General features: G+C 45.9%; 1 protein-coding gene across 1 annotated transcript in view; it reads right to left on the bottom strand.

Moving 5' to 3' along the window:
* LOC147123888 (nipped-B-like protein) overlaps nucleotides 1-18,145 on the bottom strand; it is an 832,420-nt gene that overhangs the window by 461,896 nt on the left and 352,379 nt on the right. The window contains 1 exon segment of the mRNA XM_085963154.1: nucleotides 17,835-17,981. Within this exon segment, the coding sequence (XP_085819280.1) occupies nucleotides 17,835-17,898 (64 nt within the window). The 5' untranslated portion in view covers nucleotides 17,899-17,981.

The raw sequence follows: 18,145 nt of genomic DNA, 5'->3' as shown, positions 1-18,145 counted from the left end.
TTATACACCTCAATTAAATCTCCCCTCAGCCTTCTCTGTTCCGAAGAAAACAACCCCAAGCTATCCAATCTTTCCTCATAGCTAAACTTCTCCAGTCCAGGCAACAAGGGATATGGAGATCAGGCGGGACAGTGGAGTTAAGGTCGATGATCAGTGTAATGAAATCTGTTTGTCTGGATCCTGTATTCGTTTTGCACTCATGTATATTACCTTCCCCCACTGTGTATAGTTTCACTTCCTCTTTCCCGACTAACCTGGGAGGTTCCAGGTCTTGGCTCTTGGCTCCGCCCCTGACTTCTCTTACATAAAAATCCCAGGATCTGTATGACTCATTCCTGTGAACCAGTCGGCGTGTTGAGATGTTAGCTCTGATCTTAGTGACTAAAAGCCAACTTGTTTAAGTCTATAACTTCTAGTTTTGTGGTTATTGAAGGCCCATCAATCAGCCATGAGCTTACTGAATGGCTCGCAGGGCCGTATGGCCTACTCCTGCTCTTATTTCTTATGTTCTTACATCCTCGTAAATCTCCTCTGTATCCTCACTAGTGCAATCACATCTTTCCTGTAATGTGGTGACCAGAACTGAATGCAGTATTCCAGCTGTGGCCTAACTAGTGTTTTATACAGTTCAAGCCTGGATGAGTGCAGCTCCAACAACACTCAAGAAGCTCGACATCATCCAGGACAAAGCAGCCCGCTTGATTGGCACCTCATCCACCACCTTAAACATTCACTCCCTCCACCACCGGTGCACCGTGGCTGCAGTGTGTACCATCTACAAGATGCACTGCAGCAACTCGCCAAGGCTTCTTCGACAGCACCTCCCAAACCCGCGACCTCTTCCACCTAGAAGGACAAGGGCAGCAGGCGCATGGGAACACCACCACCTCCAAGTTCCCCTCCAAGTCACATACCATCCTGACTTAGAAGTATATCACCGATCCTTCATCGTCGCTGGGTCAAAATCCTGGAACTCCCTGGAGTGGGGACTGTAGGAGTACCTTCAACACACGGACTGCAGCGGTTCAAGACAGCGGCTCACCACCACCTTCGCAAGGGCAACTAGGGATGGGTAATAAATGCTATCGACGCCCACATCCCATAAAACAAATTTTTTAAAAAGCATAACCTCCCTGCTCTTCTATTCTATGCCTCGGCTAATAAAGGAAAGTATCCTGTATGCCTTTTTAACCACATTATCTACCTGTCCTGCAACCTTCAGGGATCTGTGGACATGTAGTCCATATGATTTGAACTGCAGTGGTATTTCAACGTGAGCTGCAAGTAGTTGAGAATGTACACAACACAAATACTGACATTTCAATCATTGCCCTGATGAACAAACCAGAATTTACCATAGCTACTACAACAAAGTCAATAACTAGCACTTTAAAAGAGCCCACTGTAACATGATATAAAAACAGGAAATGCTGGAAATATGCCAATCAGGCAGCACCTGTGAAGAAAGAGGCAGTTAACGTTTCAAGTCGATGACCTTTCATCAGAACTGGAAAATGTTAAGTAAGATTTTAAGCAAGTACAGGGGCAGGGAAAAGGGGAGGGGAAGGAAAGATCTGTGATAAGGTGGAAGCCAGGAGCGTTTAAATGACAAAAGGGATGATGGTAACGGGACTGGCAAAGAAACAAAAGATGGGTCTAGGAGAGGTGCAAATGGGAATAGCAGAATCATCAACAGCTGCCGTCCGAAAAAATGGGGGCAGCGGTTATGATCTGAAATGATTGAACTCAATGTTGAGTCCGAGAGGCTGTAAAGTGCCGAATCGAAAGATGAGGTGCTGATCCTCAAACTTATGTTGAGCATCATTGGAACAGTGTAGGAGGCGGAGGACAGAGGTGTGGGAGTGGAGTGGAGAATTGCAGAGGAGACCACATCGCGAGCAGCAAATACAGTATACTAAATTGAAAGTACAAGTAAATTGCTGTTTCACCTGGTAGGAGTGCTTGGGGCTCTGGACAGTGGGAAGGAAGGAGTTAAAAGGGGCAGGTGTTGCATCTCCTGCGCTTGCGCTGGAAGGGGAGAGGGTGATTGAGGAGTGGACCAGGCTGTCGCGGAGGGAAACATAGAACATAGGAGCAGGAGTAGGCCATTCGGCCCTTCGAGCCTGCTCCGCCAATGAGATCATGGCTGATCATCCAAACTCAGTACCCTGTCCCTGCCTTCTCCCCATATCCCTTGATCCCTTTAGCCTTAAGAAATATATCCAACTCTTTCTTGAATATATTTAATGAACTGGCCTCCACCGCCCTCTGTGGCAGAGAATTCCACAGGTTCACCACTCTCTGGGTGAAGAAATTCCTCCTCATTTCAGTCCTAAATGGCTTACCCCTTATCCTTAGACTATGACCCCTGGTTCTGGACTCCCCCGCCATCAGAAACATCCTTCCTGCGTCTAGTCTGTCCAGGCCTGACAGAATTTTATAGGTTTCGATGAGATCCCCTCTCAATCTTCTAAACCTCCAGTGAGTATAAGCCCAATCGACACAATCTCTCGGAACGGTCCCTTCGGAGTGCTGAAAGGGGAGGGGAAGATATGTTTGGCAGTGGCGGAAATAGCAGGGGATGATTCGTTGAATTTGGAGGCTGGTGGGGTGAAAGATGAGGACAAGGGGAACCCTATCATGGTTCTGGGAGGGAGGGGAAGGGGTGAGAGCAGAAGTGCAGGAAATGGAACAGACACAGTCGAGGGGAATCCTCAGTTGAGGAAAAAGGAAGACCTATCGGAAGCACTAGTATGGAAGGTGGCATCGTCAGAATAGATGCGATGGAGACGGAGAAACTGGGAGAATGGAAGTGTGTCCTTCCCGGAAGCAGGATGGGAGGAAGTGTAGTCAAGGTAGGTGTGGGAGTCAGTGGGCTCACAGTGGATATTGGTCGATAGCCTACCCCCAGAAATGGAGACAGAGAAGTCGAGGAAAGCGTCGGAGATGGACCATGTGAAGGTGACGGAAGGGTGGAAATTGAAAGCAAAGTTGATTAAATTTTCCAGTTCAGAGCGAGAGCAGGAATCATCAATGTGCCGAAAAAAGAGGTGAAGGAGGGAACACGAGTCGGACTGGAACAAAGAATGATCCACATGTCCCACGAAAAGGCAGGCACAGCAAGGACCCACGCGGGTTCCCATAGCAACACCTGTTACTTGGAGGAAGTGAGTGGAGTCACAAGAGAAGTTATTCAATGTGAGAACACATTCAGCCAAGCAGAGTAGGGTGGTGGTGCATGGGGACTGCTTGGGCGTCTGTTCAAGGAAGAGGAGGAGCACCCTCAGGCTGTGCTGGTGGGGGATGGAGGTGTCGAGGGAATTGGACGCCCGTGGTGAAAAGGAGATGGTTAGGGCCTGGAAACTGTTAAAGTGGCGGAGGGCGTTGGAAGAGTCGCGGATAAAGGTGGGAAGAGATGGGACAGGGGGAGAAGAGAATCGAGATAGGAAGAAATTTGTTCTGTGGGGCAAGAGCAGGCTGAAACGATGGGTCTACCAGGGCAGTCCTGTTTGTGGATCTTGGGAAGGGGGTAGAAGCGGGCAGTGCTGGATTCGGAGACTATGAGGTTGGAGGCCGAGGAGGGAGGGCCTCCAGAGGAGAAACAGAGGATATGAGCAGGAGTAGGCCATTCGGCCCCTCGAGCCTGCTCCGCCATTCAAAGCGATCATGGCTGATCATCCAAATTCAGTACCCTGTCCCTGCCTTCTCCCCATACCCCTTGATCCCTTTAGCCTTAAGAAATATATCTAACTCCTTCTTGAATATATTTAAGATGAACTGGCCTCAACTGCCCTCTGTGGCAGAGAGTTCCACAGGTTCACCACTCTCTGGGTGAAGAAATTCCTCCTCATTTGTTCTAAATGGCTTATCCCTTATCCTTAGACTGTGACCCCTGGTTCTGGACTCCCCGCCATCGGGAACAGCCTTCCTGCATCTAGTCTGTCCAGGCCTGACAGAATTTTATAGGTTTCAATGAGATCCCCTCTCAATCTTCTAAACTCCAGCGAGTACAAGCCCAATCGACACAATCTCTCCTCATACGTCATTCCTGCCATCCCAGGTATCAGCCTGGTGAATCTTCGCTGCACTCCTTCCATGGCAAGAGCATCCTTCCTCAGATAAGGCGACCAAAACTGCACACAATACTCAAGGTGTGGTCTCACCAAGGCCCTGTACAACTGCAGCAAGACATCCTTGTTCCTGTACTCGAATCCTCTCGCTGCCAAGGCCAACATACCATTTGCCTTCTTAACCGCCTGCTGCACCTGCATGCTTACCTTCAGCGACTGGTGCACAAGAACACCCAGGTCTCTTTGCACTTCCCCTTCTCCCAATCTATTGCCATTGAAATAATAATCTGCCTTCCTGTTTTTGCCACCAAAGTGGATAACCTCACATTTATCCACATTATAGTGCATTTGCCATGTTTCTGCCCAATCACCCAACCTGTCCAAATCGTACTGGAGTTTCACAACATCCTCCTCACAGCATACCCTCTCACCCAGCTTTGTGTCGTCTGCAAATTTGGAGATATTACATCCAATTCCCTCGTCCAGGTCATTAATATATATTGTGAACAGCTGGGGTCCTAGGACCGATCCTTGTGGTACCCCACTAGTCACTGCCTGCCACTCAGAAAACGACCCGTTTATTCCAACTCTCTGCTTTCTATCCGCCAACTAGTTCTCTATCCAAGTCAATACCTTGCCCCCAATCCCATGTGCCTTAATTTTGCACGCTAATCTCTTATGCGGGACCTTATCGAAAGCCTTCTGAAAGTCCAAATACACCACATCCACTGGTTCTCCCTTATCTATTTTACCAGTTACATCCTCAAAAAATTCCAGTACATTAGTCACGCACGATTTACCCTTTGTAAATCCATGTTGACTTTCTCCGATCCTGTCACTGCTTTCCAAGTGCTCTGCTGTAACATCTTTTATAATGGACTCTAGCATTTTCCCCACTACCGATGTCAGGCTTACCGGTCTATAATTCCCGGTTTTCTCTCTACCACCTTTTTTGAATAGTGGGGTAACATTAGCTACCCTCCAATCAATGGGTACTGTTCCAGAGCCTATCGAGTTCTGGAAGATGACCAGCAATGCATCTACTATTTCTAGGGCCACTTCCTTAAGTACCCTAGGATGCAGATCATCAGGCCCAGGGGATTTATCGGCCTTCAGTGCCATCAATTTTCCTAACACCATTTCCCTACAAATGCTGATTTCTTTCAGTTCCTCCCTTTCATCAGACCCTATGTTCCCCGGCATCTCTGGGAGGTTATGTGTCCTCCTTTGTGAAGACAGAACCAAAGTATGTATTTACTTGGTCTGCCATTTCTTTGTTCCCCCATTATAAATTCCCCTGATTCTGACTGCAAGGGACCTATGCTTGACTTCACCAATCTTTTTCTCTTCACATATCTATAAAAGCTTTTACAGTCAGTTTTTATGTTCCCTGCAAGCTTATTCTCATATTCTATTTTCCCTTTCTTAATTAATCCCTTTGTCCTCCTTTGTTGAATCCTAAACTGCTCCCAATCCTCAGGATTATTGCTTTTTCCAGCCAATTTATAATATAATAATAATAATCAACTTTATTGTCATTGTTAGTGCACAAGTGCAGTACAACGAAATGTAGGCTTGCGGCTCCCGAGAGTGTACATTTAGATTAAGACATTTAAACATTCAACATTCATTTGGCTTGTAATACATTAACATAAACATAATAAAGTGCATTGGCCCTGGGAAAGAAGCTGTTCCTAAATCTGCTCGTTCAGGTGCGAATGCATCTGCAGCGTCTCCCAGATGGCAGGAGGGCGAACAGACTGTGGCTGGGGTGGGTAGGGTCTTCGATGATGGTCCGTGACCTCCGTAAACAGCGTTTCTGGTATATGTGCTCTATGGTCGGTAGCCGGGTACCGGTAATGCGTTGGGCAGTTTTGACTACCCGCTGCAGGGCTTTCCGGTCATAGTAGCTACAGCTGCCATACCATACTGTGATACAGTTCGTCAGGATGCTCTCTATTGTGCAGCGGTAAAAGTTAGAGAGGATCAGGGGTGACAGGTTACATCCCTTCAGCCTCCTTAGGAAATATAGGCGCTGCTGGGCCGCCTTCACCAGAGAGGAGGTATTGAGGGACCAGGAGAGGTCTTCCGTGATGTGGACTCCGAGGAACTTAAAGCTGTCCACCCTTTCCACCACAGCCCCATGGATGTGGATGGGGGTGTGACTTCCGCCTTTAGACTTCCTGAAGTCCACAATGATTTCTTTGGTTTTCTTGATGTTGAGGGCCAGGTTGTTATCGGCGCACCATTTCACGAGATGCTGGACCTCCTCCCTGTAGGCTGACTCATCGTTGTTGGTGATCTGGCCTACCACCCTGGAATCATCCGCAAACTTGATGGTGTTGGAACCATGAACAGCCACACAGTCGTGGGTGAAGAGGGAGTAGAGGAGGGGGCTCAGCACACATCCTTGTGGGGCCCGCGTGTTCAGGGTCGGGGGGGGGGGGTGGTGTGGTTACCTAATTTGACAGACTGGGGTCTGTTTGTTAGGAAGTCCAGGGTCCACTTATCGGAGTAGAATTCCAGGATTTATCCCTCTTCCTCACCTGCTATGAACAATCATTTACGTGAGTTTTTTTCTGCCCTTAATGTCACTTTATCTTCATCCGTAATGTTTCCACATTAGCAATATTGGAATGAGTGGTTCCTGGAAATTGGAGGAGGTAATTGCATCATCCCTTCATAAAAGGGTAAAAAAATAACCCTAGGAGAAGGTTAAGGGGGCATTTACTAGAGGTGTTCAAAATTAGGAAGGGTTTTGATAGAGCAGATAAGGAGAAACTGTTTTCCCTGGCAAAGGGGGGTGGTGGGCAGTAACCAGAGGACAGAGGTTTAAGATAATTGGCAAAAAAGCCACGGGGGAAATGAGGCAAAAAAAATTATGCAACAAGTTATGATGATCTGCAATGCCTGAAAAGGGCGGTGGGAGCAGATTCAATAGTAACTTTCAAAAGGGAATTGGATAAATTCTTGAAATGGAGAAATTTGCAGAGCTACGGGGAAAGATCAGGAGGCTGGGATTAATCGGCCACCTCTGTGGTATATGATTCCGAGGAGCTATAAGCCAGCGAGACTGACATCTGCTGTAGATAATCTGGTACAATCTTTTTTTGGGGGCGGGGGGGGTGCAGCGGTTGGGGGGGGAGGAGGAAGAAGAGTTGCAAACAACAATGATAGCAAACTGGGGGGTATAGCTAACACTGTGGAAGAATGCAACAAGACATTGGAAAACTTGCAGACTGGGCCGTTAAGTGGCAAATTAACTTTAACAGGTAAATGTGAGATGGTAGGAAAAACAAACTTGTTTTTATTCGTTCCTAGGATGCGGGCATCGCTGGCAAGGCCAGCATTTATTACCCATCCCTAGTTGCCCTTGAGAAGGTGGTGGTGACCTGCCTTCTTGAACCGCTGCAGTCAGTGCGGTGAAGGTGCTCCCACAGCGGTTACAGAGGGAGTTCCAAGATTTTGACCAAGCAACGATGAAGGAACGGCGATATAATTCAAAGTCAGGGTGGTGTGTGACTTAGAATCATAGAATGGTTACAGCACAGGAAGCCAATCGGCCCGTCAAGCCCGTGCCAGCTCTCTGCAAGAGCACTTCAGCTAGTTCCGCTCTTTCCCCGCAGCCCTGCAATTTTTTTCCCTTCCGGTACTTATCCAATTCCCTTTTGAAAGCCACGATTGAATCTGCCTCCACCACCCTTGCAGGCAGTTCATTCCAGTTCCTAATCACTCGCTGCGTAATAAAGTTTTTCCTCTTGTCGCCTTTGTTTCTCCTGCCAATCACCTTAAATCTGTGTCCTCTGGTTTTCGACCCTTCCGCCAATGGGAACAGTTTCTCTCTATTTACTCTGTCTCGATCCCTCATGATTTTGAGCACCTCTCGTGTCAGCTGTGGCTCAGTGGGTAGCATTCACGCCTGAGTCAGAAGGTTGTGGGCTCAAGTCCCACGCCAGGGACGTGAGCACAAAAATCTAGGCTAACACTCCAGTGCAGTGCTGAGGGAGTGCAAGCACCGTGTGAGGTGCCGTTTTTCAGATAAGACATTAAATGGATGTCTGCTCTTTCAGGTGGACGTAAAAGATCCTATGGCACTATTTCGAAGAGGAGCAGGGAAATTATCCCCGGTGTCCTCAACAATATTTATCCCTCAATCAACATGGCCAGATCATCCTGTTTTTGTTATTATCACATGGCTGTTTGTGGGAACTTGCTGTGCGCAAATTGGCTGCCGCTTTTCCTACATTACAACAGTGACTACACTCCAAAAGTACTTCATTGGCTGTAAAGCGCTTTGAGACATCCGGTGGTCGTGAAAGACATTATATAAATGCAAGTCTTTCTTTCCATCAAATCTCCTCTCAACCTTCTCTGCTCTAAGGAGAACAACCCCAGCTTCTCCAGTCTATCCATGTAACTTATTCCTTGAACCATTCTTGTAAATCTTTTCTGCACCCTCTCGAAGGCCTTCACATCCTTCCTAAAGTGCAGTGCCCAGAATTGGACACAATATTCCAGTTGAGGTCAGTGTTTTATAAAGGCTCATCATAACTTCTTTGCTTTTGTACTCTATGCCTCTATTTATGAAGCACAGGATCCCATATGCTTTTTTAACCGCTATCTCAACCTGCCCTGCCACCTTCAATGATTTGTGCATACACATCCCCAGGTCTCTCTGTTCATGCACCCTCTTTAGAATTGTTTAGAACTTGGGAGGGGAACTTGCAGGTGATGGTGTTCCCATGCGCCTGCTGCCCTTCATCACCTTAAAAAAATAAGGAGCGGACCTGGGATAAAACGGAGAGAGCAGCGGCGATATAAAGAGAGGTAGCGCGAACAGTGAGAGCAGCGACGAGAGGAGCAGACCTGGGATAAAATGGAAAAAGCAGCGGTGGTATAAAGAGAGAGGTAACACAAACAGGGAGAGCAGCGACGAGGAGTGGACCTGGGATAAAACGGAAAGAGCAGCGGTGCTATAGAGAGGTAGCAAACAGTGACGAGGAGCGGACCTGGGATAAAACGGAGAGCAGCGGTGCTATAAAGAGAGAGGTAGCGAACAGTGAGAGCAGTGACGAGAGGAGCGGACCTGGGATAAAACGGAGAGCAGTGGTGCTATAAAGAGAGAGGTAGTGCAAACAGTGAGAGCAGCGATGAGAGGAGCGGACCTGGGATAAAAAAGAGAGAGAGCAGCGGTGATATAAAGAGAGAGGTAGTGCGAACAGCGACGAGAGGAGCGGACCTGGGATAAAACGGAAAGAGCAGCAGTGCTATAAAGAGAGGGGTAGCACAAGGAATCTTCAAAACAGAAAAAATCAAGGAATGACATCACATGGCAGCAGGTAGGTGATTGGTTGGTGAGTATTAGGTTTTTTAGCCTCTAAGCTAGGGAAGTGGGTTAAACTCAGCTAGGAAACTGTAACTTGCTATTACTTTACTGAATTAGTAACTTAAATGAGATAAGCCAATTATTAATAAAAACAAAAATAATTGATTAAAAAAATACTAATTAATTAACGAATCAAATAAATAAAGGTGGTTAGATAGACATGGCAGGGCAGGTGGTGTGCCGTAACTGTAGCATGTGGGAGTTTGTGGAGACCAATGAGATCGCGAGCAACAACATCTGCATTAAGTGTCTGCAGCTCGAGGGACTTCGGCTCAGAGTTGTTGAGGTGCAGACATTGTGGGGCATCAGGGAGGGGGAGAGTTACCTGGACACTTTGTTCCAGGAGGCAGTCACACCCCTTAGTACTTTAGAGTTCGGCAATGGTCAAGGACAGGAGGGTGTGACCGCGAGTCAGGAAGGTATGGGGACCCAGGATGTAGTAATGGAGGACTTTGACCAACAGGTATGAGATACTTGCTACCTGTAGGGATGAGAACAAGGACTGCAGGGTGGATGAGCAAACTGACCATGGCACCATGGTGCAGGAGGCCTTTCAAGTGGGGGGAGTGAAAAGGAATATAGTTGTGGTAGGGGACAGTATAGTCAGATGGATAGATACTGCTCTCTGCAACCACGACCGGGAGTTCCGATGGCTGTGTTACCTGCCTGGTGCCAGGGTAAAGGATGTCTCCTCGTGGCTGGAGAAGAACTTGGAGTGGGAGGGGGAGGATCCACTTGTCATGGTCCATGTAGTAACCAATGACACAGGTAGAACTAGGAATGAGGTTGTGCTGAGACAGTTTGAGGAGTTAGGGTCCAAATTAAAACGCAAAACCTCACAGGTAATAATCTCTGGATTGTTACCTGAGCCATGCGCAAATTGGCATAGGGACAAACAGATTAGAAGGTTAAATGCGTGGTTCAAAGAGTGACGTGGGAGGAAGGGGTTTCAATTCATGGGGTACCAGTACTGGGGAAAGAGGGAGCTGTTCCGTTGGGACGGGCGCCACTTAAGCCGGGCTGGAACCAGTGTCCTGGTGAATCGAATAACTAGGGCGGTAGGTAGGGCTTTAAACTAATGAAGGGGAGGGGTGGGAGGATTCAGGAAAGGGTAAATTCAAAAACAGTAAGAGAAATGTCAAAAGGCTGTAGAGCAGAGTAATGATCTGGGTAAAGATAATCAGAGTGGGTCAGGAAGGGACAGAAAGATTAATAAGGCACTAGTGATTAAAGTGACATGAGGGGAAAAATAGAAAAACATTAAAGCTAAAGGTACGATATCTGAATGCAAGAAGCATTCGCAACAAAATAGATGAATAGTGCAGATAGAAATAAATGGGCTTGGTTTAATAGCCATTACAGAGATGCGGTTGCAGAGTGACCAAGGTTGGGAACTAAATATTCCAGGATATTTGACTTTTAGAAGAGACAGGCAGAATGGAAAAGGAGGAGGGTTGGCCCTGATAATAAAGGAGGGGATAAAGACAGTAGAGAGAAAGGATCTTGACTCGGAAAAACAAAATGTAGAATCAGTTTGGGTGGAGCTAAGAAACAACAAGGGGCAGAAAACACTAGCAGGAGTAGTCTATAGGCCCCCTAACAGAGGTTGTAGTGTCGGGCAGAGTATAAATCAGGAAATGAGAGATGCATGTAACAAGGGTAATACTGTAATCATGGGGGACTTTAACTTTCATAGACAGGTCAAACCAAATTTGCAGAAATAGAATTTTTTTTTAAGACATATATAGCGCCTTTCACGCCAACCGCACCTCTCAAAGCACTTTACAGCCAATGAAGTACTTTTGGAGTGTAGTCACAGTTGTAATAGTGCAGATGAAGAGCTCATGAAATGCATTCAAGATAGTTTTCTAGATCATTATGTCAGGGAATCTACGAGGGAATTGGCTATTTTAGATCTAGTACTGTACAATGAGACAGGGTTAATTAATAACCTTGTAGTAAAGGAGCCTCTGAGGGGCAGCAATCATAATATGAGAGTAATTTAGTTAAGTATGAAACTGGGGACCTAAACCTGAACAAAGCAAGCTACGTAGGTATGAGGCACTAGTTGGCTAAGGTAGGTTGGGAAACTAGATTAAAAGATATGACTGTAGAAAGGCAATGGCAAACATTTAAAGAGATAATTCATAATTTGCAACGAATATACATTCCCTTAAGGAATAAAAACATAAGAAATAGGAGCAGGAGTAGGCCATTCGGCCCTTCGCGCCTGCTCCACCATTCAAATGAGATCATGGCTGATCTTCTGCCTCAACTCCATTCACCGGCGCTATCACCATATCCCTTGATGCCCTTACTAGTCAGAAATCTGTCGACTTCTGTTTTGAATATACCCAATGACTGAACCTCCACAGCCCTCTGGGGTAGAGAATTCCAAAGATTCACCACCCTGTGAAGAAATTTCTTCTCATCTCAGTCCTGAATGGCCTACCCTTTATCCTGAGGCTGTGGCCCCTGGTTCTAGACTCCCCAGCCAAGGGGAACATTCTCCCAGCATCCACACTATCAAGCCCTGTAATAATTGTGTATGCTTCAATGAGATCCCCTCTCATTCTTCTGAATTCAAGAGAATACAGGCCTAGTTTACTCAATCTCTTCTCATACGACAGTCCCGCCGTCCCAGGAATCAATCCCGTGAACCTTCGTTGCACTCCCTCGATGGCAAGTCTATCCTTCCTTAGGTAAGGAGACCAAAATTGGACACAGTACTCCAGGTGTGGTCTCACCAAGGCCCTATATAATTGGAGTAAGACTTATTTACTCCTGTACTCAAATCCTCTTGTAATGAAGGCCAGCATTCCATTTGCCTTCTTAATGGCTTGCTGCACCTGCACATTCACTTTCAGTGACTCATGTACAAGGACACCCAGGTCCCTTTGAGCATCTGCATTCCCCAATCTTTCACCATTTAGGAAATACTCTGCCTTTCTGTTTTTTCGACCCAAGTGGATAACTTCACATTTATCCACATTATAATCCATCTGCCGTATTCTCGCCCACTCACTGAGCCTGTCGAGATCCCCTTGAAGCCTCTTCACATCCCCTTCACAACTGACAGTCACCTAGCTTTGTATCATCAGCAAATTTGGAAATGTTACATTTAGTCCCCTCATCCAAATCATTGATATCATTGAATTGAAAACACCAGGGGGACAATGGTCCAACCGTGGCTAACAAGAGAAATTAAAGACAGTATTAGATTAAAGGAAGAGGCGTATAATGTTGCCAAAGAGAGTAAGCCGGAGGATTTTAGAATTCAGCAAAGGAGGACCAAGAAATTGATAGAGAAAATAGAAGAGTAAGCTAGCGAGAGACATAAAAACAGACTGTAAAAGCTTCTATAGGTATGTAAAAAGGAAAAGTTAGCAAAAGTAAACGTGGTTGTAACTAGCAGAATAGATAAGGGGGAACCTTACTCGACATAGTAAAGGAGGGGGATAAAAATTGATCGAGGAGGTATTAGAAAGGCTGGCTGTGCTTAAAGTAGATAAGTAACCAGGAGCGGATGGGATGCATCCTAGGATGCTGAGGGAATTGAAGGGGGAAATCATGGAGGTACTGGCCATAATATACCAATCCTCCTTAGATACGGGGGTGGTGCCAGAGGACTGGAGAATTGCAAATGCTACACCATTGTTCAAAAAAGGGTGTAAAGATAAACCCAACAACTACAGGCCAGTCAGTTTAACCTCGGTAATGGGGAAGCTTTTAGAAACAGGAATCAGGGACAAAATTAACAATCACTTGGACAAGTGTGGATTAATTAACGAAAGCCAGCATGGATTTGTTAAAGGCAAATCGTGTTTAACTAACTTGATCGAGTTTAATGATGAGGTTACAGAGGGTTGATGAGGGTCATGCAGTTGACAGTGTACATGGATTTCTAAAAGGCGTTCGACAAAGTGCCACGTAATATGCTTGCCAGCAAAGATGAAGCCCATGGAATGAAAGTGGCAGCATGGATATGGAATTGGCTAAGTGATAGAAAACAGAGTACTGGTGAACAGCTATTTTTCAGACTGGAAGAAGGTATACAGTGGTGTTTCCCAGGGGTCGGTTCTAGGACCACTGCTTTTCTTGATATATATTAATGATTTGGATGTGGGTGTACAGGGCACAATTTCAAAATTTACAGATGACACAAAACTTGGAAGTATAGTGAACAGTGAGAAGAGTGATAGACTTCAGGAAGACAGACAGGCTGGTGAAATGTGCGGACACATGGCAGATGAAATTTAACGTAGCAAAGTGTGAAGTGATACATTTTGGAGGAAAGAATGAGGGGAGGCAATATAAACTAAATGGTACAATCCTAAAGGGGGTGCACGAACTGAGAGACCTGCGGGTATGTGTGCACAAATCGTTGAAGGTGGCAGGGCAGGTTGAGAAAGCAATTAAGGCGGCTTATGGGATCCTGGGCTTCATGGAGGTATAGAGTACAAAAGTGTGGAAATTATGATAAACCTGTATAAAACACTGGTTTGGCCCCAACTGGAGTAACTGTGTCCAATTCTGGGCACCACACTTTAGGAAGGATGTGAAGGCCTTAGAGAGGGTGCAGAAAAGATTTACGAGAATTATTCCAGGAATGGGGGACTTCTGTTACATTGATAGACTGGAGAAGCTGGGGTTGTTCTCCTTGGAGCATAGAAGATTTGATAGAGGTGTTCAAAATCATGAGGGGTCTAGACAGACTAGATAGAGGAAAACTGTTCCCATTGGCAGAAGGGTTGAGAACCAGAGACATCAGATTTACGGTGATTGGCAGAAGAACCAAAGGCGACGCAAGAAAAAACTTTTTTACACAGCGAGTGGTTAAGATCTGGAATGCACTGCCTGAAAGAGTGGTGGAGGCAGATTCAATCACGGCTTTCAAAAGGGAGTTGGATAAGAGTCAGAGTCATAATGGCACAGGAGGCCATTTGGCCCATCGAGTCCGTGCCGGCTCTCTGCAGAGCAATCAAGTCAGTCCCATTCCCCCACTCTATCCCCGTAGCCCCGCAAGTTTATTTCCCTCAAGTACCTATCCAGTCTCCCCTTGAAAACATTGAGTGTCTCCGCTTCCACCACTTCCGTCGGCAGCGAGTTCCAGGTCCTCACCACTCGCTGCGTAAAAAAGTTTTTCCCCACATCCCTCCTGTATCTCTTGCCCAAAACATTAAATCTGAAGGAAAGAAATTTGCAGAGCTACAAGGAAAGGGCAGGGAGTGGGACTAGCTGAAGTGCTCTTGCAGAGAGCCGGCACGGGCTCGATGGGCCAAATGGCTTTCTTCCGTGCTGTAACCATTCTATGAGGTAGAAGATCAGCCATGATCTATTGAATGGCGGAGCAGGCTCAAGGTCATGTCTGCGTTGCATCTTCCAAGGTGACTAAGTGAGTTTGATTCAGAAAGGCAGAACTAACGGCAGTCATATTGTACACTTGTTGCTGGATCGATTAAATAAGATAGAAAATCTTTGATCCAAACAAAGCTCGACACAAAGGAGTGAGCACATGTCCTCAGAACACAAACATTTCCTAAAAGTTCCAAAGCAGAGAGTTTTAAGCAATATCAGGCTAAGTGGGACCATAAAAGGCAGTCAAGGAGATAACTGCTAACCCACGCCTACAAAGAGACTGATAAGAGTTGGCACCAGAAGTCACAGATGATTGCACTCCACATTATAGGAAGCTGACGGCGACCATTTTTCAGAAGCAACATTAGTATGGCTCAAAACCAGTGATGGAAGCCAGTCACAAAGCTGAAATGAGCTTACCAAGACAGCGCTGACCAGGCCCTTCAGTCAATCATTTGAGTTATGAAAGTATAGTTAGGTTAGATACCAGGAAGTAATTCTTTTCACAGAAAATTGCCAATTTCAGGAACAGGTTGCCAGTACAAGCAGATTCAACAACTTTTTATATAGCGCCTTTAACATCGTAAAATGTTCCAAGGTGCGTTGCAGGAGTATTATAAAACAAAATTTGACACCGAGCCACATAAGGAGAAATTAGGGCAGATGAAAGAGGTAGGTTTTAAGGAGCATCTTAAAGGAGAGAGAAGTAGCGAGGCGGAGAGGTTTAGGAAGGGAATTCCAGAGCTTAGGGTCCAGGCAGCAGAAGGCACAGCAGGCAATGGTTGAGCGATTAAAATCAGGGATGCTCACGAGGCCAGAATTGGAGAAGCGCAGAGATCTCTGGGGGTGTGGTGGTGCTGGAGGAGATTACAGAGATAGGCAGGGGCGAGGCCATGGATGATTTTGACAGCAAGGATGAGAATTTTTAAATCGAGGCGTTGCTTAACCGGGAGTCAATGTAGGTCAGTGAGCACAGGGATGACGGGTGAACGGAACTTGGCGCGAGTTAGGACACGGGCAGCAGAGTTTTGGATGACCTCCAGTTTACATAGGGTTGAACGTGGGAGGCCAGTCAGGTACATTGAAATAGTCAAGTCTAGAGGTAATAAAGGCATGGATGAGAGTTTCAGCAGCAGATGAGCTGAGGCAGGGGTAGAGTCAGGCGCTGTTACAAAGGTGGAAATAGGCGTTCTTGGTTATGGCTCGGTATGTGGTCGGAAGCTCATTTCAGAGTCAAATATGACATCGAGGTTGCGAAGTGTGGTTGAGCCTCAGACAGATTCACCGCAGATGTTGAAGAGAGCAAGACGAGTTACTTCAGGTCAGAGTAGGTGGGCTAACAGGAACTAGTGAGATCAGTCACTGCGTCTCTAGTTTGCTCATTTTATTTGTCTCTCCCAGAAGATTTCATGATTGACAGTTTTTTGGGGCGGGGCTTGGGGGAAGGAGAGATGATATTGGCACATTTAGGTTGTACTATATCAGGACAGGACAGGTTTAATGGACCGGCTGGACTTTTCATGCCCTTTGTTATATATTTGCAACCCCACGTGTGTCATGGCAATGAGTACTGGGGAGAGGCCGTGCCTGTGATTGTGGCCTGTGCCAGAACATGCTGGGACTCGAGAATACACTTTACTGCCTTTCTTTCACTCCGACTGGCCATTCAACTCCTGCGGCTTTAGAAAAGCCAAGATTTTCAATGTTGGTCAGTGCCATGTTGAGAAGAATGGCCATCAGTGGACTTGCTCCTGTTGGCGCTGGATATCACTGATGCCATTCCAAGCAGTGCCTGGAGCTTAAGCAATACCAAAGTATTGGTAGAGCCAGCTGGTGCCAGGTGCACCAACTGGGGCTTTTCACAAATCCCCTGGACCATATGTTGAAGTCCTGTTTGATTTGGGCAGAAAATCCCAGATGAAATGAAGATCGGAGGCAGCGATTGTAGTCATCTGCTACTTTGAACATCCTGGAGCATTCGGAATCCTGCACAAAGGAGTGCTATTTGTTTTGATTCCACCCTCACCCCAAAAAAATGAGTGAGCAAATTAACAGAGATTTATCAAACAAAGCTTTTAAAGCAACTCACAAGTTACCACTTGAACCAGTGAGAAAAATGCAAGATTAGTACCAACTTACTGCAACAAACTTCTGCCACTAAAAAGTGAGGAATGCGTGCAAGAACAAATGTTTATCCTAGTGCTGGGGAAATTAACTGATGCTTGAGGGTGAGGTACATCCTTATATACTGTGCAGGAACTGGAACACCTCAGACTTTGTGACATCATGACATCACAAAATGTCTTGATGATTTTCAACAAAGCGGCCAGGCATAAATGTTCTCCAACAGCATGTGGAGGATGCAATCTGTAAAAGAATAAAATTGGCTCAAGTGAGCACATAAAGTTTTGTAAATGTGTTAGATGCAGGGTGATTTACTACCCAGTATCCTTAATCACATTCACCAACCACGATGTGTGCTATCAAAATGTATATTGATGAATGGCTGCACTCCCCATACTTAAATGATAAACCAAAACAGAACACCATGAGACAACCAAGCCATCATACGACAGAAGTCACTTCAACACACAGGTACCAAGGCGTGAAGAATTTGTTCGTATTATATTAACCAAGTACACAATTTAATGGGCTGATGTATCAAAATTGGGTCTTAAGATGGCCCTGAATGTTTGTACAGCAATTAATCACATATTGCACCAACAAAAAGCAAGAATAAAAAAACAAGTTTGAGTAAAAACTGCAGAAATATAAAATCTATTACTATGTAATAATCTGCATACTGTGAGGTCCCACACATGAAAATTAATTAAATCACGTGCATCAAAATGTGATTCAAAACAGTCACTGTAAAGACTTTTGTAATTGAAACTGCTATGCAGCATCAACTCCAATCATGCCTCAAATACATTATATTCGAACTGTAGAACTGCAACAGGAACATTACACTTTACGAAGCCTGTAATAGAATGGTAAACAATAAAATATACAGTACTTACAATCAGTGAGGCTAGCAATCCCAGCAAGTGTGGTGATGGGAACATGAGGCATATCCCCATTCATCCTGAAGTTGTAGAAATAGTCGTGTCTATGCACAGATAGTTCAGTCTAGGTCCCAGCCAACCTCACCTCACATCTCCCAGACACTGCAAAAAAAAGTCAGTCCATCACGATCTGGGGTACACAGATTGCAGCGAAGTTGGAAACTCAGTGATAGAAGTTTACAGCAGAGGCTGCTACTTAGGTCATTGTATCTGTGCTGGCTCGGTGCTAAAGTCATCCCAAACTCAGCCCATTTCCCTCCCGCCAG

The sequence above is a fragment of the Somniosus microcephalus genome, chromosome 1 (assembly GCF_052327205.1).
Source record: "Somniosus microcephalus isolate GS21.2 chromosome 1, FLI_Smic_1.0, whole genome shotgun sequence".
In the NCBI taxonomy this organism is placed as follows: domain Eukaryota; kingdom Metazoa; phylum Chordata; class Chondrichthyes; order Squaliformes; family Somniosidae; genus Somniosus; species Somniosus microcephalus.
The sequence above is the reverse complement of the archived record's forward strand: the minus strand, read 5'-3'. Positions and strand labels throughout refer to the sequence as shown.